Raw genomic sequence first — 27,297 nt, forward strand, 5'->3', positions numbered from 1 at the left:
TGCTGCCGAGAGGGAGGAATGTCACAAAGGATAGAACCCTGAGGTCAATACTGGGACCTGGAGAAATAAGCAGGGTTTCTGGTGACCTAATTGTTCCTAGGGGCCCGACCTGCCGACCCTACTCAGTACATTAGTGTTGGCTCAAGTCTTTGCTAGAAGTAAGAAAAAAATTCTTTTGTTTATCGTGTTTCTAATTTCAGTTCTCAACATTCCTAAGTGTTTTCTGTAAAAATACATATCTGTGCGATATGACAACCAGTTTGGGACTAAACCATAGTCAAAGTTAATACTAAACCATTTGCTGATATAGTGTACCCTATAGCATGCCCACTCTGAGAGCACCAAAATACCTTACCCCTCCCCCTCACTCTCTCTGCATGTCCTACCTCTCCCTCCACCATGGTCAAAAGACTTTGTCTCCACATCACATATTCAAGCTGAGTAAAGGGGGGGGGGGCAGACAACTACCTGTCATGTTTTGTTTGATCTTCATGACAGGCAACAGGTGTCTTTAGCTAAACGGAAACAATAGAAAAAACAAAATACCTTCTTTTCAAACTTGTGTTGTTTTATTGTTCTTTTCCAACATACATTCACAAACGTTTACTTACATATATATATATACACACACTGTAAAACACTTCAGAAACAAGACATTTACAAAATAGTCTGAAATATTGTTCTACCGACAAGAGATAAAAAGCAATAATTGGTTATATTCACAGCAAAAATAAATGTAGCAAAACAGTATCTGTTTAAAAATAATGTTTAAAATATTTCAACAGTTAAAAAAATTGCAAAAATACACAAAACTGAAAGCTGTCATTCTTTTCTTCACAAAAATAATATCATAAAATGAAATTTTAATAAATAAAGGATAAAAGAAAAGAAACAATATCACTATTGACCAGAATGTAAACTATTAACAGCTTACACAGTAATGTTTATTACAGATCCCTGTTCAGCTGAGTATTATAGGAAATATTCCATTCAAAGGTGAAAATAAAAATGCCTTTGTCTTTTTCAATGACTGGAAAAAAACAAAGCCATAAGGTCTACAAATAAATGAAAACTTCCAAACATCGAATGCAGATTTAAACTGCATAAGGTATACATTCGATATGGCATTACAGCTGCACTGTATGGTCAACCGACTATGATATGTAGTTTAATACAGAGTCAGCTGTAAAATAAAACACATGAAAGCATTTGCAGGATACAGCTTTAAGACAATAAGATCATCAGTAATGGCCCCAGACTTCAGCATGCTAACATTTGCTAGACATTTTCAGTACTTTCCTGGTGGTTCTGCAAACTCCAAGTTACTTCGAGACATTGAGGGGTGTGTTATATTACTAAAATTAGGCAATTAAATGTTTTAGTGAGGAAAATTACCTGAAGGGTAGTGGTAAAACGTTTGTTGAAGTTGGAGCATGGGTGACCATGATTGGACTTTCTAGCATATTTTTGGACAATACTACTTTCCTATAAGGAGCTTACACTTGAAGCTGAATGAAATATTTGCAAAATAACACCACACTGAGCTTGAATCACAGACAACAGGAAGATAACCAAAATAAATCCCAAAGCAAAACTGGTTATGGTTACCCACTGAAATTGTTCACAATGACATTTGGAAACTTTACACAAAAAGGAATGTTAAGTTTAGATCAATGTAAGCTTAACAGAATTTCAAATTTCACATGAGTACAAAGTGTTTTACATTTAAAAGAAAAAAGGAAACAGGTATTTCCTTTTTCATGAATTTGATGACAGGTTTCAATTTAAAAAGCTATATTACAGAACACTGAATATTCATGAATACACTAATTATTTAGAAAGCCTTAATTGGTCCTATGAATCTGTGATCATAATAATTGTGACCGACTAACATTGAAGCACCCTTTTATATTGTTTATCAAAGTAAATTAATTGTCAAAGCAGTGATTAAAAATTTCGCAAATTAAGTTAACGAAGTCAAGTTCATAAACCTGTTTGCTATAGGATTTTAGGATCAAATCCAGTCAATATTTTTTCTTACAAAACCAAACAAAAACCTGTATTAAATCTTATTATCTGTTTTTCCTCAAAAATATAAGCAGTTTTTCTAACTATTTAGTTATCCTCAAGGTATGTTCCCAGATTTTTGTCAAATTTGCAGGATGTTGTCAAATCAATAACTGAATTTAACACCAATCAAGGTTGAAACAATGATCTCTCATATCACCATATTTGAGGACAACACAGATTTGACTTAACAGCTACAAATATAAATGAAATGTCATTACAGAAATGAATGGCAAAAGCAGGAACAACAACATCAAAAATAAAAACAGTAGTAACAATTTTAAATTGTCACTTCATGTTTAAAACACTAATTTTCTGATGTTATAATGATACGGACATTAAAGACGTTTGATAAAATTACCCCAAAGTCAAATCAGTCTGATAGTAAAATGGATCGTTGATGAGTTATAATACTGCAAGTCGATAACTAATTATTGGATGGAGTCAGTTTTATTATATCGTTGCATAGCAGGGGAAATTATTACTTTGCCCCAAGAACTACTTCTTTATAAGTTGCAAAGGCACAAGGGGTTTGACCTACAAGTTGTTTGGGGTAAGGGCTTTTAAGAACCTCGCCTTGCATACAGACAGTAACTCAGAGTGCTGTATGACATAATCATTGGGTATAACTAAAATAGTTTCCTTGTTAATTTGTATCAAAATTTGAAAAAATATAAGACTGAGACTAACAGTGGACACTTATATCCTCCATTTCCATTTTTCCCTTCTTTCCTACATCTACCAAAAAAACAAACAAACAAGTGTTTTTAGAAAAGTGTTAACAATAATGGTGATTAAGTACACATAGCCCAAGGCACAAGAATAGTTAGGCAGGTTTTTCATTTTAAAGGAATACTGAAGGATAAGGTTTTTGTGCATAGTATAACTGTTAGTCAAAAAAGACTTGAGGACTTACAAGTGAGCCATAAAAGAAAAATGGATTCCATTGAATTCTAAAAATTTAAATTAATCCAAGTTGTTCACTAAGTTTTATAACTATTCCAATACAAATCCCTTTCTTTGATATAAAACCCATTTGAGAATGTAAGAAAACCAGTTCAATACCTTATTTGTATATATATGCTACAATCATAAAACAGTGCTCAAGGTAAACCTATTTATATCTACTCTGAGCTGTCCCTAAGAACTCCATTACCTGCAGAGTTGTGACATAAAAGGTTAAATATAGGTTGTTATTACCACAAAGGATGGTTACCCATGGCAACAAGACAAACAGATGCATCAGCATTAGTACACAGACAGGATTTCATTATTGATGTAAACAAATATCCCTTTGTCATGTGACACCCACACAGCTGAAATCTTTTCCTGGAGCCCCCAATTGGGTGAAACATTTCTATTTATTTTCTTTCCAGGGATGTACTCAATGGTATAACAAAAATGGGTTAAACAAAAATGAGTCATTAAATGCCAAATGTCAGAATTACTTTTGTACTGGTAACAGAAACCTGACGTAATGTACTATATTAAGGTCAGTGGTGCAGACAAATAAATGAAATATCACAACTGGAAATTAAGCAGGCCATCAAAACTGTGGTGGGGGGTGGGGGAAGGGGAGGGAGAGGTGGAAAGGCAGGGACAACATGCATTGTATCCCACTAACTAAATAAGGTTGAATGGCTATGATTCAACATCTTTGTCCCCTCTTATCATCGACCATGGACTTAGAAGTCCCCTTATGTGCATATCTTATAGTCTGTAGGTAGGACAGGGTGACCATCTAGTCTACTGATGTGATTGCTAGATGCAAATATTAACTCACTCTTCTGTAAATACAGAATGATGGATAAGTTCTTTAGAAGTGGGTCTAGCTGATGGCACAGCCTGCAGGCAGCTCAGGATCAGATCTTTTAATTCTGCCGAGAGATGGTCCGGGAGTGGGGGAGGGCTCTTCGCACTCGCGATCTATCAGGAGAGAGAGATATTAAAACATGAATGAGCTCGACGATAACCCACATTCCCTGGCCTGCATCTATCCAATCCGACATGGAATTAGGTCGTCTCTGCCTAAACTCACGACATAAAATGCACAATAAGTGACAATATCCATAAACTATTGTAGCATAGGTGATTGGTGCAAAGAGGTCAGACACGTCCGCGGTTGTCGTAGTTACAGAGACTATGAATGAACTTTACAATTATCCTACAATGTTACACAAGTAAAACTACAGTAGGGCTTTAAATGTGACACTTACAAGTATATAACATCCTATAGCTAAATAAAGGTGTTCTTCTAAGATGGTAGATATATTAGTTACAGATCCTTTCTAACTGACTATTAGCCAACTCAGGGAATAAATTAACAGATTTTGTTTCTAAGCAAATTAAATTTCCTAGAACAGTAAACATCTGCTACAGCTGGGTCTTGAATTTGAATGCAGGACGCAGCTTAGACAGCCGAAAAGGTTGATGAATTATAGCAACAGGAAAGCAAATAATTATGGGACTCACCCTAAATATGAGCTGCAAACTGTTTGATATCTTGGAAGCATCCCAAGGTGGTTCTCTTGTGGCCATCTCATACAGACAACATCCCAGGCTCCATAAATCACAACTTCTGCCATAAGTCTCTCCTCTTAGAACCTATGAAGATGAAGCAGATGAAGACAGAACTGTTCTCATTTCATCGTCTCATTCCAGTCCATGCGAGTAATCATCTTTATATTTCAGTTCGTAGCAATCTGTTACACAATGTGAAGCCTAGAATACCATAACTTTAGCCACTTGATAAGAAAATGCCAGTGCATTGAAAATTTGCTGCATAAAATAAAATTCTTACGAGTGCATTTTCCTTAGCAATCTGTTACACAATGTGAAGCCTAGAATACCATAACTTTAGCCACTTGATAAGAAAATGCCAGTGCATTGAAAATTTGCTGCATAAAATAAAATTCTTATGAGTGCATTTTCCTTAGCAATACAAAGCAACATTAATTTTGCACAGGCAGAAAAATCCATGTGCCTGCTTTCATTTAACTGACAAACTATGAACTGGCATTTAGCCAGTAAATAGCCTGAATTTTCAGACCAGATCGTTGAGAAAATTGAGTATGGATTTGGGTAAAAAATTGTTTACATTGCCTGAAGGTGTAAATGGACCAAAGGTCAAAAGGTAGTGACTGCTTGCCACATTTCTATGAGAACATTTCATATAACACTAAACTCAAGACTTAAAAGCTTTGACCTTGCTCTCCCTCCACCATCTGCACCCAGCCCCCCAACCCCCAAAGAAAAAATGTACCTCTATTACATTTTACTGGCCCCACACAGTCATAAATTGTTCTACATAAAGTAGAAATATTAAATACATTACAGCAGACCTTATTTATATAATTCCATCTGATAACCAGTCGAATAACTGAAAATAATTAACAGTAGGCATAAATTTGAAGACACTAAAATTTTGGGGATATTCATCCTAGAAATAGCAAAGATAGAGTAAAGGGAAAGTGGGAAAGAAAAGTCCCCATTTTTCATATCCAGTGCACAAAACAAGACCAATATGATATGCTGTTGGGTTGTGAACCAATCATTTATCCAGTGAATGCCCTTTTCTCCAACAAATCTAAATGCATGGTAAAACCTCCAAATGTAGGTCGTTTCACCATGGCCGCCTATTAGTTGGCGAAGTTCAGGGTCTCACTTATTCTTTTCACCAGAAAGAGATACAAATCAGTTATGACAAAGCTTAATTTTGATAATCACTGTGTGTAATGCTTGAATGAACTTCTCATTGACGGCATTTTGAATAACCGGTAGAACTTTTCAATGAAACAACTATCGTCACCTGAACAATCTCGTTAACAGCTCTGCGTATTAACATATTTATGGAGAAGTCACAAACAAGCCGATTCGATACTCTCATCAGACTGAACAAACAGAATCTTTGGGGGGAGTGACAAGGCAAATAGCAGTAGGATTCAAGACCTGTTTGTGCAGTTTCCATTGTACAAAAGAGAAGGTAAAAAAATAAATATGACCCATTTTGATTGTCTAACCCATGCCCTTATAAGAGTGTATATACACTTTGTTGTGGCAATATTCACAACTATTTGGGAACTTGTTTTGAGATCCAAGATCATATCGCAAGCATGATTTTACAATTAGATATATTTTCAAATTTTTGATTGAATGCAAGTTTGTCAAATGGTAAAATCACACTTTTTTGATTTTAATCCAGTGCAGGACAGATTTTCTCTGGTTGACCCTCGGATCACTAGGTCTTACATTTTGGTGGTTAGAACAGCAATTTTGGTTGTCCAATAAAATGTAGCAAAGAAATATGACAAATATGTCTCTGTGGGAGAAGGTGTGTATGTTGGTGAACAGATATACAGCTTTGGGGGTGATAGCAGTTTTATCTATTTTTTAACAACACAAAAAAAAAGGGAAAATAACTCAACTTTCTTTGGGAAATGTCATGATAGTTGAGAAGCAAATAAAGAAGACTGTTAGAAGCTTAAACATAAGGAAGGAGAGGTAAGTCCACTTACAACTGTTTTCTTAATTTATACAAAACTTTTTAATTATAAATGTTATCTTGTTTCATTCTTCACCTGAACAGTGGATGAGATTTACACTGTGTGTGTGGGTAAAAGGCAATGGCTATAAAAACAAATTAGTGTTACCCAATATTTGGTTAAATACCTCTCCTTGACAATCAGAACCTGTTTATGGCCTAACACAAGAGTGACTTGCAGTGTTTCATTAGCAAGGTTAATGTGCCAAATATAATAACACACGGTACTGTCGATTTTACAATTTTGTAAACAACTTTAAGCAGCTTACCTCAGGGGCCATGAACGCTATGGTTCCAAGAACTTGACCTTTGAACTCTTCCGTGCCTGTGAACTGAGAGGCCATCTTAGCTGCCGTGCCGAGGTCTGCGATGCGAATGTTATGCCCAGTGCTGTCCAGCAAAAGATTAGCACCTTTTAGGACGGAGAGAGAGAGGAGAGGTAGGCATATAAACATCTGGTGAGTGAATAAATCGACTACTGGTCTGTCTGGTACCGACCAGGAACAGATTAGATCCTAGGAAAGATTGAGGCTACGCAGAAATCGTAAAGTATGGATCTTACAAATTAATTTCATGTGTTGAATACCCTGAGCGATACTATTGTCAATATGCTGAGGCATTTGGGTAAATGATACAGCCTAAAACAGATTAACACTAACCCTCATAACCTACATATCATTTGATGAGCAATTGTGTTGTGCTTGACAGGAGGACAGAGCACAATGTATCTCTTGAGCTTTAAAACTGTCTACTAGTTTCAGATCTCCCCCTCCCTCCCCATCCTTCCTTTAACACCCAGCCCAACACCCTTGAGACCCATCCCATCACACCTGATACCCATCTTTCAAACTTTTAAAAACCCATCCCTGGTTTTGAAGTACAAACAAACAAAACTTGTCTATAAGTTAAATCTGTATACCTTTTAAGTCTCTGTGAATGACACCTCTCTGGTGTAAGTACACAAGCCCCTTTAATACCTGTCTGGTATATTTCAAGATGAGTGGTTCCTCAAAAGCACCGTAGCTCTCTAGGACATTAGAGACAGAACCAGCTGTGAATAGAAAAAGAAAAAATAACACAAAGTGTCATCCATTAGTTTGATAGCTATCCAACATTACACAAAAACAGTTGCTATGGCAAATATATCAGGAATCTGAAATAATGAAAATACCACCAGCCCTCCCCCCTCCCCCCACCTCCCTCTTCCTTGACACTCTCCCCAACCTAAGTGATGATGGACAAGCATAACAAACTACAGGTTGCAGATTTCACGAATGGTTGATTTGGAAGGAAAGGGTGGTGGGTAGATGGTGAACTGGATCTGGCCGACCTTGACCCAGAACTTGACCAGCTGGGGTACATTTTAGCAGGTAAGATATTGATGGAGAACGTGTGATAAAAGTAGAATTCAGACACGTTAGAAATAGTCTTTCATATCATTGCTTGATACATGCTAACAAACAATATGACCGTGAAAACTACAACAAGGAAGTAAATCAAATGTCCAAACATGTTGACATACTACTACTGATTGAAAATAATATGACTGGGATTCCATTCAGCAACGACATGCCCCCTCCCACCTGCTTTCCCACCCCTCCCCCTATGGGAGGGGGGGACATGTCAAGACCCAATGATGGTTAAAGTCATATTTGAATCATACCAGGCATCCATTCTAAGAACATGTTGAAATGACAGCCCTGTCTTGTGGCTCCTAGCAACCTGATGACATTTGGATGGTCCAGCGATGCCATGAGTTCAATTTCCTTGGTAATGGAGGCAGCCACCTTTTCCTGTTCGGTAACTGAATTCCTCATGAACGAAATCTAAATGCAGCAAAATGAACAAACCAGTAGACCAAGTAGTGAACAATCTTGTCTTACTTTTGTTATCAAAACAACATGTACTTTGGATTAACCTAGAAATGCTTAAAATTTCATTCAAAATTGACAAATTTTCAAAGTAGAATTAAACATTGACTCTCTCTCTTTCAGCGAGTGCCAAACCACCGCCACTAATTTTACATTTTTCTGTCTTTTTTTCCCCAACCCTAATAATCCAACAGGAAATCACCAGTCTTCTTTAGACTGTGACGCATAACACAGTCACTCATTAACAAATGAAAAAATGAGGAAAAAATGAAATTACATAGCTCAAAGAATATTTCAAGTAGCAATGTCAGAATTCGTGTTTAAAGAGGTTTTCTGTGTTTTTGTTGTAGTCTGAGGTTGTTTTAGTCTGAGGATTATGACTCGTAAAATAAAATAAATAATTTAAGCAAAAGAGACATTTTAAAGTCATGTCATTGAACTTGATGGTTGTGTACAAGTTGTAAATCTCTCTGCACAAAAAGTTTGAAATTGCAATCAGGTTCTGTTTACAATAGACTTTAAGCTCCTGGATGGAAAGCAAAAATTATGTTTTTCAAGAACTAAAGCTATGATTAGCCAAGAGAGCACTGTGGTATGTACCAACCATAAGACTGCATTGTAAAACCAGCAGTGAGTAACCCCTCAAGACTAATTTATGTATCCTATTTTGCCGGATTTACAGTGTTTATTCTGCAAATGAGTTTATATGAAGACACTACTACCATATGGAAGTCAGGGTATCTCCCATCTCTCTCACTAACCATACATTACAGTACACCTGCCTCTAACCATGGAGCTTCATCATCTGTCAAAATGCATATATTTTCATACATATACCCTCCCAACTCCCCCTCCCTCCCCTCACTGGTATTCACATTTTTTTTGCTTGGTGACCCCAATTTCACCTTGATCATATCTATTGGGGAACCTGCAGTGAAAAATGGTGTAGTCCAGGGGCCTACAGGAAAGAGGTACAGTATAACCCATAACACCTTTTTGGTATATGTTTCTTTATATGATTAATTCTTGACATGATTAAGGGCTCTCAGCTCCCACATGACATCATATTTTGAAACTTTCCAACCAAGGGTATTAGATTAATAAAACATCAAAACCTTACTTTGAAAACCAAATCTGTGTTACCTACCTGCTTTACTGCCATGATTGTTCCAGTAGCTCTATCCCAGACTTGATAACAAGTTGAAAAGGCCCCTGTCCCCAGGTGGTCTCCCTTTACCCACTGGTGGTTCTCTTGGTACTCCCGAGAACTGTCCACTTGGCTATTGCTGGCCTTACCATCTCTCTGATGGAAGAAGAATAAAGAATATGGACATGGTATCGATGAATTCTGATGATTCAAAATGTTTACCTTCGCCAAATATTCCATAAAAGGGAGTTTGAACCATATCAGAGTCACCAATTGGATTATGCCATTAACTCTTTATTACAAGTCTGAACAAAACAAGTGTTGGGTCGAGGAGAGGAAAGAAGGGACCTTGACCTGTTTACTGCAGTATGCATGAGTAATTTTTCTCTTATACTGGAATGTACCAGTTTAGAAAAGTTCCAACCCTTACCAGTCTTCTTTCAGATTCCCCTTGCCACAATTTGAGAGTAAACTCACTAAAAGTCACTTTATGGTGTAAATACTCCATCAGTTAAATGCTACTGAGATGGGGACATACCCTAACATCGACTTGAACACACACTATGACATCTTCGTCCTTTTCCGAGGGCATTAAGCCCGGTATGAATGGCAAAGGATCCTGTTGAGATGCTGAAAGCTCCATCGCGTATGCCACAGCGACTTCGTCGTCAGAACACTCCGTCCCGCAGCTGTTGCACCTGCTAAACTCCCTCCCTTTCCTATCCTCATATTTTTTATCACTGAGTCCGTTCTCGCTCCTCCTACCCTTCCTCTGGCTTTTTCCTTGGAGGTCCTCTTCGCTCGTCTCCGTTCCTCTCTCGCATGTCGTTTTATTCTCCTCCCTCTTCCTCTCCAGTGTCAACTGCGCCATTTCCGGGTCGTTTACGTCACGCATGACCCTTTCCAACATTGGTGTGTCACTGTTGGTGTCAGCAGTGGGATCTCCTTGCGACGATTTTCGACTCCTTATTTTTTCGACAAATTTTCTCTGCTGTAAAATGCATGAAAGTTAAGTTTTTGAAAAAGGGGTTCTTTCTCACTATTCCATCAAATTCTTGCATTTGCCACTATTGTTTCTGATAATAATTATGCTTTGTCTCGAAAATGATACCGAAGTTATAAAATAGTCTCTTTGTTTTTAAAGATGAATGCTGTAATTATGTAGAAGGAAATATATAAGTTGCATTCTTAACATTCCGCACGAATAAGTCACATGGGCAACTGGGGCAATCAAAAAAGCACATTAAAATCATTGATACCAACATTAATTTAGATATAGGCGAACTTACTTTTGGTTTTTTGTCCTGCTTGTCTGCTAACGGAGTCTTCCAAGCCTTACGACACAACGGACACTTTAACTCCTCCTTCTGGATCTCGCATTCCTTGGCCCCTGATCAACAAAGCCAAATAAGGACAAACAGGTAAATAATAAATAGTGAACTTATGTTGCAGGCTTTCCGATAGAAGATTCTGACAGAGCAATGAAAAATAAAACTTACGATGAAAGTTTAAAATGTTTTAAGGCATAAAGATTACCGTCCATGCTAGGGCAGCAATTTAAAGGGAATTCTATTTTCAATGTTTCTAGCAATAATTTTGATCTCAATGCTCCGAGCTATAAACCAACAATTTTTGCATTCCCGTCACTAAAAGACAATTTTCATGAACTTCGTACTTTTGCCAACATCAAGATAAAAACACACACACTCACTCGTTTTTGGGGTGGCTTGTCTTTGGTAGAGTTAAAATGTGTATTAGTATTTGCTTTTAATTTACTTACAGACTTCCATACAGTGTTGATGTAGCGTATTAAAACACCCCATCTGGCAGGTCACCAAGCTTTCTCCTTCTGACATAGCTAAGAGGCAGATCGGACACATAACTTCATCATCTTCATCACCCTCTATGTACTCTCTAGAGAAAGAAAGATTAAATATAATAAAGTTTAGAAGACAGCATTGTCAACACCACCGTAAACAGGAATTTCATGCGTAACACAGTTAGGGTCACCGTTTTCCTTGTGCAGAGAAAACTGATACAACAACCTTAAGTCTACTAACAGGGTTGGACTATTAGGAACAATTAGGTACATATGACTGTGTGGGAGGGGTGGGGGGTGGGACAGAGGGAGGAAGGGAGGGACATTTTTGTCATTGTTGGAGTTCATCATTGAAGAGAGATTGAAGATACTACTAAACTGAAGCACTAGACATACTTCCTGAACCTCAAGAAGCCTTCATTCCCATCTTTGCTGTGATTTCTGCTGACATTGTCCAACCCTGTGTGCTGTAAACTCTTCTCTCTCCGTCTCTCGTACACGTTGAACAAATTTTCAACCTTGAAAATAAGAAATATATTAGAAAGAGGTTATATATATATATATATATATATAGTGTAATATTATAGATAAAATCTTACATCATGGGTCAAAGGTCAATAGAAAATTGCAAAAGATTGTAAAAACCAATGGATTAACACCTATGACATATAGATGGGAAGCCCTACGCTCTCTCTCTAATTGGTCATCTGCCGCTAAGATCAACTTTGATTCATATCAAAATATGACCGCTTTTTTTGGATAATTTTAGCAGAGAAAATGGGAACAAGTTTGAACACATAATGTCATATGAAATAAAGACCATGAGTTAATAATGTTAAATAATAAAAGAAAAGGAACAAACAAAGGTTATATGATAATGAGGTTAACATGACTAAAACCCCGGCTTTCAGTAGCCTCAAATCACCTGTGACATACATATCACGAGACTCACCTCGTAATCTTTAAGTGTCCTCGACCAAAGGATCGCATCATTTTCTTCAACTTTGAACACTCTGAGCATGACGAAGAAAAGATGAATGCAGAACGGACCTTTGGAACAATTGCAATTCTGAAAACAGAAGAAGCAGTGACTATTAATTGATGAGTATCATACAAAATCTTGGCTTATATTTAAGCTACTTCAAATTTTTCCTGCAAGGGTTTGAGAAATTTGGAGGGTGGGGAGTGTTTTTTCTCCCCTTATCATTCTGGTGGCCCTATAACATAGGGCAAAACCCTATAATTTAAGCTTTTTGGAAATGTCTTTGTTGATAAACAATTTTCAATGTTATCAGCATTGGTCCCAATATCTGCTAGAAAATAGATGAATGGTCACTCAAAAATCAACAAGCATTTAAGTGGCACCTTCAAAAGCCCTTTGCCTCACCAAGATACTTAAGATTTTGTCAAAGTTTTAACTCCTCCATGTTGGAGAGTAACTAAGAGTGCAAAAACCTTTGGCAGGGTGCTTTTGAAAATTGAAATCTCTTCTAGTGATTTTTTTATTTTTTTTTTTATTTTTTATTGCTCATGAAAATCAAACAATACACAATAAAAGGATGAAATCAACAAGTGACAACAAAAATAATAAACGAACTGTCACGATTAAAGTATAAGTACCCAAGGGAGCCAATACTTCTCCCATACCAACTCATCCATATTCTTTTGAAAAATCAATTTTTGTATCATAAAATATTCTTTCAGATATTTCACAGTGCCAATCACTGTGGGAAGAATCTTAATTTTCTTACAACTAAAAATGTAACATTTTATCAAAATGAGCATTAAATTGAGGACACGTGAAAAGTCGCCCCCAAACAAAACTTCAGAAATATCCAAATGAAATTTAATATCAACATTAATGAAAAGGTTTTCAAAGAATTTCCAAATTCTCTGAACAAAATCACAATGATAAAACAAATGTTCTATTGTTTCAAGATTAAGCAGGCAAAAAGTGCACATATTTGATGCAACAATACCAGTCTTTTGCAAATAATAATTTGTCGGGATGATTCTATGAAGAATACGATACTGAAACCAGCGAATGTAAATATCACTACTAGAGTTAAAAGGGACTGTACAATACAAGGCCCAATCTTCTAGTGATTTTAGCACACTTACTGAAGTGAACAAAAATGACTAGCCTAATGTTAACTAGTACACTAACAAATTGGGTCAAGTCTCTCTTTTTACCCAGTTGGTTTGTTCCATTTATTTATTACTGTTATTTTGAAGCAAAACTAAAAATTGTTTGCCCCTTAACAATACACCTGATTAAAGTTAACATTTACTAACATTAAGTCAGATTAATCAATATCAGTAACAGGATGTGAGTTTTGTTCTCAAAAATAATTTGAGAACAACCAGATAAAACTTTGCTGGTGTAGAATACCCCTGATGAAATAAATGAAACAATTTAACTGCCAGAGAAACCAGACATTTGATCCCATAAGCTTTAATCCTTTAGGGAAACAATTGAATACATTAATTCTCTTAGACTCAGTCTGAAGATTACTTGCTGATAGAGTGAAAGACTGTCAAAGGAAAACATCGACCAAAAAATAAATACTAAAATTTTATCATAATTGATTAATAATCATTGTAAATCTTCAGATGTGACAATTGATATATATGTCAGGTGTATTGACAAGCCTAGCTTAAAATCTTTTAGGTATAACTTAAGTAATTATTATTTAAACAAATACTAACTCTTGACAAGTAACTGAAAGACTCCAACTTGTTGTATGGACAAACTCAGGTGTTCAGATGCACTGGATTTTTTTTTTTTTTTTTGCGGGGGGGGGGTGTTATTGTTTTGTTATGGTCTTTTTGTCCTATTGTTTGAAATTGTGTATTTTGCTTTGTTGTACTTTGATTGGTCTCTTTCTCTTTATTTTAGGGAGCGAAGCACCCCGTCAAGCCCGCAAGGGTTTTTTGTTCCGCTTCCTTCACTTCATGTATTATCCACTACTACTTATTGTTACTTGTTATTTGTAAACGTTTAAATGCATGTTGTGAAAAACAAATAAATGAAATGAAATGAAATGAAAATGTCTCATTTTGATTTAATATACAGGGGTAGGTTCTTGACTTTTAATAGATAAACATTCATATCGTCTGTAAATCTAGAAATACTTCCGTTACCCTGACACTGCCATCTCTAAGTTAATTTACACGGTCTTTGTTTGTTTTTTTCGTGGCATTCTGTAAACATATCTGTATTTGCTATCTACATAGTAACAGATTAAGAGTTGCTCATTGCACTGTAAATTGACAGATTAAAGTTACACCGTAGCCAAACTCATGCCCAAGCTCTAGACATACATACAAACAATGATCGACTACAGATATATTCTCTTGGAAGTTTACAATTAAAGACAGGTTACAAGTACATTCTTTAAACTTGAACATATATCAAAATAAAAATATTAATAAAAATCATTATTATCATTATTATTAAAACTTAAAATATTAATTCAAAGTGTTTCCAGGGTCTGATTACTCTTCAACTCTCTTGAATTAGTGTGAGTGGTTTCGTTTTCCATCTGTTCAACATGAGATATGACATTTGCGCCAACCGGCTTTTTTTCTTTCTAGTTCTCTTTCCTATGTACATATATACTTAATAACAAATTTTACTACTTGAAATAAAATAGATCTAAAATTTTTTTTTATCTATACCTTTTACTTTAAAAGCCAGCTAAAAAGATTGGGTTTGGATCATTTTATTAAATATTTTTAAACACTCATATTTTACTCATCTTATCACACTCAGAAAACAAATTAAGTTTGAAAAGAATTAATGCCCAACCATGTGTGAGACAAACACAGAAGACTGCATATATCTTACTGGAGCACAAATCTACTGACATAACAATACTGCATAAACGAAACTGCAAACAATTTGGAAGTTGATTATAATATACTGAGGGACCAAGGAATCAGTTTTTTTCTTTTCATTTGGAAGGAAGCCGGAACTAGCAAACTGTCAATGGCAATGGTTCAAATAGGCAAACAAAACTCTACAACAGACTGAATATGTTGATTGATGACAAGAGCATTGAGAAAGATTGCCTAATTAATCTGTGAAATAATTCACATAGATCTTTTTTTGGCAAACACAACAATAAAACCCATTTAAAATACTTCTGGTCCAAAAATAGCAACAGTTGACAGACCTAGTTAACTTACATGAGTGTGCAAGTTTGTGATGACTAATATTTCTGCTTTTTAGAAAGCCTATTCATAGAAATTGTGCAATTTTATTGGAAGATTGCTGTTTCTTCGGATACTGTATGCGTGTAGTACGGTTTCATGCAATCCGTCTTACCTGTTCCCCAATTTTAACTTTGTATTTGTGCTCCGGTGAATCTCCTCCGACCAGAAACGAATTAGGCCCTGTCTTCTGTAACAGGTAGAGCCTGGCATGCAGAGCCCTCTGGACCCGCTTCTTCAGGACATGCTCAGCAAGTTCCAGGAAAGATTGCTGGCGTTGGGGTGAGCTTCCTCTACGGGTTGAAAGCGAGGGGGACGAAGGGCGTCCTGGTCTAGGAGAGGGGGCTCTACTTAGTTTTGGTGACCCTACGGGGGAGGAACCCCTGGATGAGGTCTTCAGGTTAGGTGAACTCCGTCCACTGCTTCCAGAGGATGAGTTTGTTGATTTGGTCATAGCTGCAGGGGTATCACCACCAGATTTCTCTGGCGAATACAGACTCCTGCCTGGTGACATTGGGCGTGCAAGCTGAAAAAAAAGGATTTAAAACAAATTATGACATGACAGACATGTTCAAATCGATTTCTCATTGTAAATCATAAGTACAACACATCCAATTCAGTCATGGCATTCCTTTAAAAAAAAATTAATCATAAAAGTTGCATTGCTTCAGTAAATTTGCAGCAAAAATTCAATAGGTTGATCCAAAACAACTCTTAACTTCCCTTCCCTCTTCTCTGATTTTCCTTGCCCCCCCTCCATGACCCCATGCAAAGACACACCTTCAACGTTAACACATTTTCTGGTTACTTCCCAACAATTTCAAACAATGTTGGCATTCCCTGACACAAAAAAGGCCAACACATGTTTTGACAAAGCAATTCTCTACCCTGATGTCAATATTTTACAAATCATAGGTTTATAAACAACCAGGTTGGACGCATCTCAGAATATTCAAGTTCTGTGCCAAAGTCAACAGGTTTTGCCAGTTTTTTTTCCCACTGGGCCAGGGAGGATAATATATAATACATGATAAAATACTTCAAATGCCTCTTGATCTATGACATCTGTTTCATATTTAGTTAAGACTGAAAACTTGAACTACACTGTAGGTCAAATTCACACTGGCATAATAATACAACTGGTGCTATTATGTGTGGGCTTGAATAAGAAATGGTAAAATAAATATCAAAAGATATAAAATCGACCTTCTGTACACACTAACAAGGACTTGCATAATGTTCCATTAAATTTCAGGACAAATAAGATCTATCAAAGTACTGAGGGGGCTGGTGTATGCAACAAGGCTCTTTGGAAGGCTCTTTCAACTTTCAAAAGTATTATATATGAAGATATCGCACAAAGCTAACAGTGTGTGTAGAGATACGTATCTCAGCAGGTTTAATAGGTTCAAAGTGGGCTTTAAGTGCATAGTTCTTTCATAACATATCAAATCCTGCTCGGAAGTTCTCCCAAAGTTCATAGAAACACAGACAATATTGCATATATCTTTATACCTTATACAGTAAATGTTAAGAATTGGTATGCATAATTACAGATTCAGGGATATGATGTACCATGAAATGCCATGGTACCAATTGTGTGCACAAATGCCAGACGATACAGAATTCTGCATGTATAAATGACAATGGTTAAAAAACACTAGTTCAGTATATACTTGTTGAGATCTATAGTGTGCTGGCAGGGAACTATTGAAAACTACTGAAGCATCTGTGCTTTGTGTAGTATAAACAGTCGAGAATAAAACCTTAAGAAGCATATATTCAAGATTCCAAAACAAACATTTAAAATTTGACTTAGATGCAGTGAGCTACAGCATTGTGAAGGAATACATTTGTTTAGGGTCGTAGAGGAATCTATTGTACCCAGCGAGCTGTACAATTACCCTCCTCTAAACTCAAGATAGATTCAGTCAAGCAGACCTGAGTTGAGAGTTTTCAATAGGAGGCCTATACGCTTTTCCGTCTTATCATGAATGCAAATCGCTTTCGTTCACTGTGGTGTCATATTTAATCAAACGGATAAAACAGCTTTTCTTTCGATTCTTGGCATGGAACAATACGAGGACTACTAGGGTTGGTGTTTCCTAAAACATCCCTGCATAGGGGTGCTGCTGATAAATCAAATTGTTCTTCACAGTTCCCTTTCACTATATTCCATTATAATTTAACAAAGGACTATATTGAGGTGCTATCTTTTTGAGCTAAACCGGTTATGATCTACTGAACTTTACTTGACATCACGTTAGCACAACAAAGCACTGTTTGGGCCAGTTTTATTATTTACTCAACAATCTGAAAGACTTTGCATACATATAACTTGTTGCTAACTTGAAAATGCAAAGATCTATAGCATGGAATTGCATAACAGAAATCAAAGAGATTATTAGATCATCTCAAACCTGTCCATATATACATATAAGAGATTGAGAAACAGAAATTTTAAGGCTTACGACGTACCATTGGTCCTTTGTTCTGTGTCCTTTCACGACTACCAGATCGGCTTGGAGGGCGTGATCGTAACTTCTCTCTTATTAGTTGTCTCTGTTGTTTCTCCTCCAGCTTTAGTGCCATCAGTGAGCAATTCTCTAAACTATATTTAAGAGATAGAACAACCAAAATTAATGCATCTATATATTTTAATACATACTAAAGAATAACTAAAGAAACCTAATGTTGTGAACATCGAAAGATCGAATCTCACAAAACAATGTGAGGAAAGCCATCACAATGATCAGGACATGAAGGTTCTTCAGTTTGAGTGGGCAAGCCCGCCATTCTCTCTCTCTCTCATTTGTTTAAGAAAATCATTTAACAAGTGGCAATTTGATGCATTCTCAGTTTTTATTTCCTCAGGCTTCTCTTTAGGATAAGATGCTCACTCAGACCTGACAACCCTTTATCAACCAACACTGCCCTCCCCCCTCCCCCTGCCCCTCCCCCCATACACAACTACTGTATCCTGGTTAAACATAAATAAATACTATTTCAAATTTCCATCTCTTACTGTATCACCACCCATCTCCTCTACCCCCCTGCCCCTCCATCCCCCTCCAACCCCCCCCCACACACACATAGATATCCTGGTTATACTACTGAACATTCCAAACTTCAATTTGCATTTTACAATATGGCTGAGTACATCTTGTGTAGTTTTAATAGCTTGCTTTCCATCACCAGTGTAGACCTATACTGTATTTCATCACACCATGCTAGTAATTGGGAAATAAGTTTGTATGAACTCACCTACTGACTGCTTTCTCCTTTGCTTTAGCAGACATTGAAACTAAATTTCAGAGCTGATGCTTTTTTGTTCAGGTGTGAGAATATCTGTAGAGATGAAGGGAAAAAAATTGTATTTTTAGTTTCAAAGCACCCAGTAGTGTAAAGGGAGGAAATAAAATTCCAATTCAAACAGAATACTTTACTTCCTTTGTGGTTTCTTTAAATAACTTTACAAAAACGTTGGTTCTAACTACCCACACAGATAACTATTTTAACACAACAGACAGTGTCCCTGAGTTATTGCCTTCCAAGAAAGGCATCATTAATTCCAAGACAACAGCATACAACAGCCTAAACAATTTTATTTAATACTTTTGTGTTGTAATAATAATCGCACAATCATGACGGTGTACTTTTTGGTCAAAATTCTCACCCATTCCTAGAGATCGATCCAGTGGAAGTCCTATGTCCTAGTTTTTCTTTATAATCCAAGGCTTTCCAAACAATAATCTTATGCACTTACAGTATATGAGTACATTTGCTTGGACCTACTGTACTGTACTATATCTACACATATATAATGTAGCAACTTAAACTATACTATGGCAAAGAATCAGTGATTTTGTTTCTGTAAATATATATATATATATTACAGTGTTGTTATGAACGCAGAATCCGCAGGATTCTGCGTCTGGGTCACAATGTTTTGGCCAGGGACGCAAAATCTTCAAATTGCTTGCGTCTCCGGTGGACACAAACCTTTTTTTTTTGAGAAACAAACCCCGAAGTACACTTTCACAACTAGGTCAACGGAAAATATAACAAAACACATTTTTGAATGAGCATCTTTCATTACAGTATTTCTTTTCAAAAAACCACAACTTCTGACAAGAATCAAAAGTTCTCCCACTCCTACAGATCATTGAATTTGTTTGAAAATAAATATGTCATAACAATCAACTGCAAGGTACTGTATACAGGGCTTAAGAACCTCCATTATGGAGATTCTCATGCTAAAACTAGACAATGAAGCGTTACCAAAATTCCCTGTGATTTGATTGGCTAATAGTCCCTACCCATTGTCTGGAAACATTCTTGCTTTGTAGTGATCAATGAACACGAAGTATGTTGTTGAACAACCTGCAACGTTACTTTCTTTTCTGGATTTTCCTTCTCATGACGTTTTCAATTATATATATACATATAATTGAAATCGTAGTGGGTTGGAAATATTCCTTGTATATATGTATTGTCTGCTTTTAGTAGCCATGTACTTTGACAGGAGCAAAATTGTCATGTTCGTGCAAGTCTGCCTTGAACATACAGTAGCAAAGAGCTGGTTAGCCATTGTACGCAGCCAATAAGACCGGTCATACACATTGTCTGTGGTGCAGTATGGGACTACTGCATGTAGATTTATACCCTTCTATGCAGTCTTGAATATTAAGCAGTGGTGGAAAAAAGCATACTACTGAAGCATATATGAGCTTTTAGTTGTACCAGTTTGGAATGTAATCAGTGTTTACAAACAAAGCCTGTTTCTGTGTTGGCCAGGCATTGGATCTTAGTGTTTAACTGGCTAGAGAGTTCTCTTTACTTTGTACAGAACTTTATTCTCATGAAATTACAGGAATAAAACTTTCTCAGCAGGCTACAGTATGTACAGTATACGCACAGCTCTTAGACATCAGAGTATGTATATGTTCTGAGTAACAGTGTAACACAATTTCTTGAGGGTTCACATACTTAATAGAAATACACTAACGCATAACACAAAGATAAATATAAATACATTCCGACAAAAGTCTGTCCACATTTTCATATTATAACAAAACTTCACTTTGCACTATTCTTTGCAAAGGGACCGATTCCCGAGGACGAGAAACACATGATCATATGAACAGAAACCTGTTATGACAAATCTGTGATGAGATTATTTTAGCCATCAAAGAGCTCTAGGCAACGTGATCGGTTTTTGCAAGTTTATTATGAACCTGAAATTCATAAAGAGGAGCCCTTTAAATAGCTTTCATTTAAATGCCAAATCTGGATGGAACTAGAAGATTTGAATTCAGACTTACTGCAGCTCTGCAGACATCAGGCCTGTCAGGTGGAACTCTGAATCAAAATTTGTACTGCAAACGTATTAATTAATAAACTCTTTCTGAATAAAGGAGACCTTGGAAAAAGCGTGCATGCAGCTTTCTTTCTATATATAGTAATGTGCATTGTGCAGAATATATAGCATCTCAACACATGCAGTTTCTATGTAATGTTATTGTGTACATAGCCATTTAGTATTCCTGTTGAAGGAGGCTGCTGAGTGTTTACTGATGTTATAAACTGTGTACATGTGTGTAAATCATCCCTCTGATAATTATTGGGATGCCACTGGCTGATATATTTCCCCTGTGTGACAAGTTTTATAAGACTTTTCCAGTACTGAAGTATACACTGCCCAAATATCACATTCCTGAAAACTTACTTGCTCTGGCATCAAATTTCTCCATCAACTGGTAAAATCCACATGTATGTATTTTATAGCACAGGATACATTACACCATACATTCCTTCCTTCAAGCAGAGTGTGAAATCAGGAATGTCACAATTGTCTAGTTTGTTTGCTGAAATATCTCAAATGTTGTTGACAAGATTTCACCACTAAAATGTATTGAACAGCACACTGAACAAAGCACAGTGCTGCATGTGGTTGATTTCAAAACTCAGATCTATATATACAAACCACAAACACCCAAACATATCATGAAGACAAAACAGATTGATCTGCAATTTACAGTTGTAGTTTGTAAGAAGTCTGTAAATTAATATTTTAAGTTCTGATAATTCTTGCAAATATTCATTAAAAAAAATGGAAAATGTGATGGAATGATGATGTATTTATAGCACTGGCAGAACACTGTCCATTTAGTTCATGACAATTCAAATTTGGTTCACATTGGAGAGTGCCACACAAATTACAACTCTACACACCGGAGGTCAGTGTTCAACTGACTATATTCGGCAAACTTCTCCTACTTTTATATTCATAAATAACATCAACCTTCTACACAAACTCTTATAATCCAACACTTTGGGAATTATCCAAATAAGATACAGTAACTACTACAGTAGGTCTTTGGTGGGCTTAATTTATATATACTGAACAAGTATCTAAACTTGAACAGTATTAAAAGTTCACAGGTACAATACTGTAGAGCTGTACACATTATTATAACACAAACTGCTGTATATGGATGTGACAGAAATTTGGTGCAAAATTACAAACGACCATATCATTAAAAGCAAAAGTTTACCTGCGACGGGAAAGTTCTCAATTCCATGTCTCTGAATAATTGTAACCGTTAACAGTCGATATTCCTAAGACTGTGCCTGGTCAGTAGGCCACACAACGTACACAAGTCTCTACCAAACAGTCAAGTCTGATGGATAGCCCTTGTCTGAACCGCTTTTCACAGAACTTACGGTATATATCTATGTACAGTTAGTTAACTGTACAAAGTAAGACTATAGCTACCGGTAGTGGTGTTACTATTCTGGATTCACTTCATTGAGTAGGCACAATAGCTTTAAAGGGGAACACTACAAAGAGAGCGTGGTTCTTGGCAGTGTTTTGTTCCCAAACAAAGGCTATTTAAAAACAAATTTCCAAGGAGTAACCTTCTTTAAGAGAGCACTGACAAACAAACAAGGTAAATATATAGTATGGAGACAAAATGAGACTTGCCTATTTAGGCTTTTACAGTCAGCATTTTTTTTATAACTCAATTTTTATCCCAGATTGATACTTATGGGTATAATATACTTTGAGGACAAGCAGAATATATACTTTCATTAACGGAAATTGTTCACAAATCTGTCAACGAGCAGGTCTACAAAAGGGCGTTTGTAGGCTTCGCTTAAATTGAACTGGATTTCAACTGAAAATTAAGTATCAGGATAAGATGTCTACTGCATACAGTGACTTATCAATTAAATAAAATTGTTACATTTTTATTTATTGACAGACAACTTATAATGTGGGACACAATCAGATTGACATTCTCACTATTTAAGTATGAACGGAATTGTTCCCATTGTTACTACTGTATGTGTCTATTCATTACTTAGATCTCTGCATTTCATCCTGGAAGATGGGGTCTGTTGCACAATCCATATTAAAAATGACAATCCCTGCACAGATCACATGTCCTGTCCGGCACACGGAAGCCATGTATGCTTTCCTGAATGCAGACCTGTGTGGGCCACCATATAAACTGGCTTTGGTGCATTCCAGCAGGTCAAAGTTCATAGCTAGTCTCCACTCAATACATTCACTTACAGGTCATCAGTAATGGCTTCAAATTTGATCAGGACAAAATTTTCAAAATGATTGGAAAGTACTTTTTGATATACCGGTTTTGGCTCTCCATATTATTCACAGATATTTAGGAATGGTCAATTAAATATTCACAATATCTAAATGAGAGAGAAGGGGGGGGTTATGCTTTGAAGTGGCAACTGAAAATGCATCTTGGAGTTTTAACATGAGAAACCATTAATTTGAGCAATTTTAGCATATTTAAAGGCACTATGTTTGATAACATGAAACATACTTACTGTAATTATACTGCCTTCTAAATTCAGAACTTTGTTTTTGTACAGTTGATGAAAGTTGCTGGTGTTTATTCAACAGGAGGTCACAAGTTATTACAAATTTGCAAGGCCATCACTGTTGTCCCAAATAAGATGCCAACAAGTGACAAAATGGTCATCACTCTAGTTCCATCTCCAACAAATCTTTACTGCCACCCTCGAAGTATTTTGCCTCATTGTACCATTGAATTGTATGACTTCATCTACCCCAATTTGTCAATGACTAGCAATAATTTCAACAGTAAGAACTAAGAACCTATCTACAAAAAAAATGCTCTGAAAGCTTAGAAATAGTCACTGCATTCAAATTTTGCAGGCAAAGAATACTGATGACCTAAGTTACAAATTAATCTGTAGAAACAGATTTTAAAGTCATTGTATAGCTCTACTGTCCCTTTCCATTTCTGTCTGTCACATATTTTCCATATATACCTACACTACAAAGTACATATTGCAGGAAGCAAATTTATTTGAATTGGTGCCTTATAGAATTTTATCCAATTTATAATTCTCCAGCCGTTACACTTCCTCTTTAAGGTTGTTCAAAGTACACTTCTGAGAACTGAAGGACTTGATACGAATACTAATATGCAAATCAAACAAGACAACAAGAAGGGGGAAATTGATCTTCACCAAAGATTGTTATCAAACCAGATTTCGATCTAGTCTGCCGCTAAGATCGTAAAGATGGAATCTTGAGCTGATTATCTTACAACAATCAGACACTTGCACATGCTGTCAAATTGATGCTAAATTAGTAACATATTAAAACACTTCCACCGTTTCATGACGGATCATTATGTTGTACATGTTGCTAATGTGATGTACTGTATAACATAACTTACAAAATAAATAATAACATAACATATGTTTTTTCGTATGTTAACAGTAACTGTACAATGTCATTTTGTTCATTTCTTTATTTGTTACAAATATTGACTGAATTAATTATAGGAAGTTTACATTTTGGAATATAAACAGTAAGTCCACTTTGAGTACAAAATATCAAAATTTAATGTGTTAATTAATTAATGTTGCAATTACTTACAAAATGTTCACTTTATGTATACAGTACTCAAATGCACATCCTTCAAATTTAGAGAAATATTAGGTTTTCAAGTTTTCAACTGGTCTTGGATTTTAGTAAACAATATGGTTCTGTGAAAGAAACAATGTTCTGACAAATGGTATGGAAAAAGATGCAGACATTTGGGGATGAACAGACGTCGACCATGTTTTGCATAATAATTTTTGATATTCAATGTTGTATTACTGGACATGTTTGAAATATTACGTAGCATACAAAATATTACTGCATTTGCAGCATAAAGATGACAGTCCCACATGTTGGGTGTTTAAAACTGACACTGCATAACTGAATCTTGATGGATGAAAATCCTGATCCTATTGAAAACTAAAAAAAAAATCAACAAAGGGAGTGGTGACTCACATAGAATGTGCCTTATAACAATACTATCAGCACTGAATTTTCAATATCAGTTATCCAGCCCTGCAGGTTGAAAAAGCTTAAACTTAAAGAGCAGTAGGCTATACGGGCCTGGGTGTACCCAGCATAGGCGTAGGAGGCGGGGGGGCTGGGGGGGCTGTAGCCCCCCCAACCAAAATTTTTGGTGAAAATTCGGGCAATATGCTGAGAATTTTTCGGGCACCTACTGAAAGAAGAGTAATTTGCAAAATGTTTTTCAATAGTTAAACTGATATTGCTATTATCGTTATTATTGTAACGACTTCCCCAATAATTAAAACCAATATGGAAGGGGAATAACACGGAAAATATTACCAAAATTTTTTTCGCGCTCCGCGCGTGTTCGGCATCTTAAATTAATGTGCATATCATATATTATTCATCGGTTAGTGGCATGTGATGTAATAACCGATGAATGCCTATATGATATGCACATGTTGAACGCGCGGAGAGCGCGAAAAATTTGGTTATATTTTTCGGGCAAGTCGTTACAGCCCCCCCAAATCAAATTAGGCTCCTACGCCTATGGTACCCAGTAATTGGCCGAAGTTAGGCTAAAGTGAGAATTTGTCTTAACTCCAACATTTGGAAAGGCTATACAGTTTTAAGTTTGAACTTAACATCAGCCTACTATAGTATTGGATTGCTATTTGTAATCGCCAAACCGTTAAAAATAATCATCACACATTCCTGAATATTTCTTTGCTATCAAATCATGTTTGTGATAAATGTATCATGCTAGGATATGGTAACACTAGGCTGGACCTAGGACCCTAACACAATCAATATTGGCCTACCTTATGTTGGTTTACACGAGGCCCCTATAGCTGAGTTGACTTCGACGTTATCGCTGAAAATTTCGTTATCAAAAGTCAAAATGGCATAAAATCAAGAAGAGCGTCCACCAATTCCGACAGAAAAGTGAACATACAAATATAAACTATATAGCTGAGACAAAGGATTATACTTACGGCTTCTTTTCCGTGCGAAAACCACTTTGTTTGACAACTCATCTTGGCAGACGACTCATTAGCGCTTGTATCATCTTTGGAATGTTGTTATGAGTCACTCCCACGCAATCGATGGAAGAAGAAAAGATCCCCGGGAACAATACAATGGATGATTCATGCGCTATTAATAGCAACTAATGTAATGGCTCTCACTTTTCAATATGGGAGTGGCAGGAATATCTCTATCTTACTGACAACGCCCATTCAAAGTCTATTCCAGTTAACTCTGGAATCAAACAAGATGTTTCCGTCAAGATGCAAGAAGAATTTAAAGGGATGATAAATTATGCATATTTTATTTCGATGCTTGCCGATTAAACTAGTAGTAGTACTGTATATGTAGTATTATTGCAAACGTTTTACAGCTAGTATAATACTGCAATGGGGTATTGCCGTATTGGTTACTGCGGCGGTATTTGTGACCAAGACTCAGCGAGGGGGGGTTCTGCAGTCCCATGTGGAAAGGAGTCCCTTGATATGTTAATGTTATCCAATATTCATATTATTTTCCATTTCGTTTACATTTTGATTCTGATGTCATTTTTCTTTTGCTGATCATGAAAAGCGTTACAACAGAGCCATATCTATCGCATGCATGGGTGAACAATCACCTTTTTTTACAAGAGGATGCTGAGCGACTTCTTGACTAGCATTTTTGAGACCGACTTGAGTGCAACAAACACAGCCCCCTGTTTTTAATATGCAACTGAACACTTTTATTTGTCTTGGAAAACGTGGGCAGAAGAAAAGTCTCAGGAAGCTGCAGCATTTTAAATATACGTGTCAACAAGAGGATTTACTCTTAAATTATACGGCGTTTCTCTCGGAACCCTAGTCACTGTCCAGATGGAAAGGACCCCGGAAGCTGTAGCGTTTTTAGATTTCTCTAATTCGTAGGGAGCTAAAATCACAAAAATACCTGTCGGAGGGAAAGGAATTCAATTTCTTTGCGCAATGTATTTAAAAGCTAAAGTGGGGATGAGATGTTGGAAGCTGCAGCGTTTTACGATATTTCTTGCTCTCTCGTAGCGAGAATTGTAATCCAGTGAAAAAAGGGGTTGCAGAGGGAAAGGGGAACACCCTCGAAACTGCATCGTGTTGGAGTATTTCCTGTGTTCACAGCGAGTCTAGATCAGGAAAATATGTGTGAGAGTGAGGAATTCATCTACTCTTGAATATATCCCAAAGTCCGGATGGTATGGGGGAGGGGGGTGGGTATCGAAAGGAAGAAGCCTCCATACTCTTT

The 27,297-nt window shown here is 36.5% G+C and overlaps 1 protein-coding gene across 3 annotated transcripts; it reads right to left on the reverse strand.

Annotated features, from left to right (window-relative positions):
- Positions 1 to 566: 566 nt before the first annotated feature.
- Positions 567 to 26,166, reverse strand: LOC139982731 (uncharacterized). 3 transcript variants are annotated; one of them, XM_071995813.1, is made up of 15 exons: positions 26,013 to 26,166; positions 18,924 to 19,007; positions 18,138 to 18,270; positions 15,775 to 16,185; positions 12,397 to 12,513; positions 11,841 to 11,962; positions 11,406 to 11,539; positions 10,915 to 11,015; positions 10,164 to 10,616; positions 9,626 to 9,781; positions 8,271 to 8,433; positions 7,527 to 7,658; positions 6,877 to 7,019; positions 4,540 to 4,671; positions 567 to 3,993 (listed from the first exon to the last, which is right to left on the reverse strand). In XM_071995813.1, exons 2-15 carry the CDS (start codon positions 18,956 to 18,958, stop codon positions 3,847 to 3,849), a joined length of 2,379 nt encoding a protein of 792 aa, XP_071851914.1. In that variant the 5' UTR covers positions 18,959 to 19,007; positions 26,013 to 26,166; the 3' UTR covers positions 567 to 3,846. The 3 variants fall into 3 exon arrangements, with proteins under 3 accessions (XP_071851914.1, XP_071851921.1, XP_071851911.1); XM_071995820.1 differs by lacking the exon at positions 26,013 to 26,166 and adding an exon at positions 25,839 to 25,981; XM_071995810.1 differs by lacking the exon at positions 26,013 to 26,166 and adding an exon at positions 22,217 to 22,390.
- Between the last annotated feature and the right edge of the window lie 1,131 nt (positions 26,167 to 27,297).

Source organism: Apostichopus japonicus, chromosome 2 (genome assembly GCF_037975245.1).
Source record: "Apostichopus japonicus isolate 1M-3 chromosome 2, ASM3797524v1, whole genome shotgun sequence".
NCBI lineage: Eukaryota > Metazoa > Echinodermata > Holothuroidea > Aspidochirotida > Stichopodidae > Apostichopus > Apostichopus japonicus.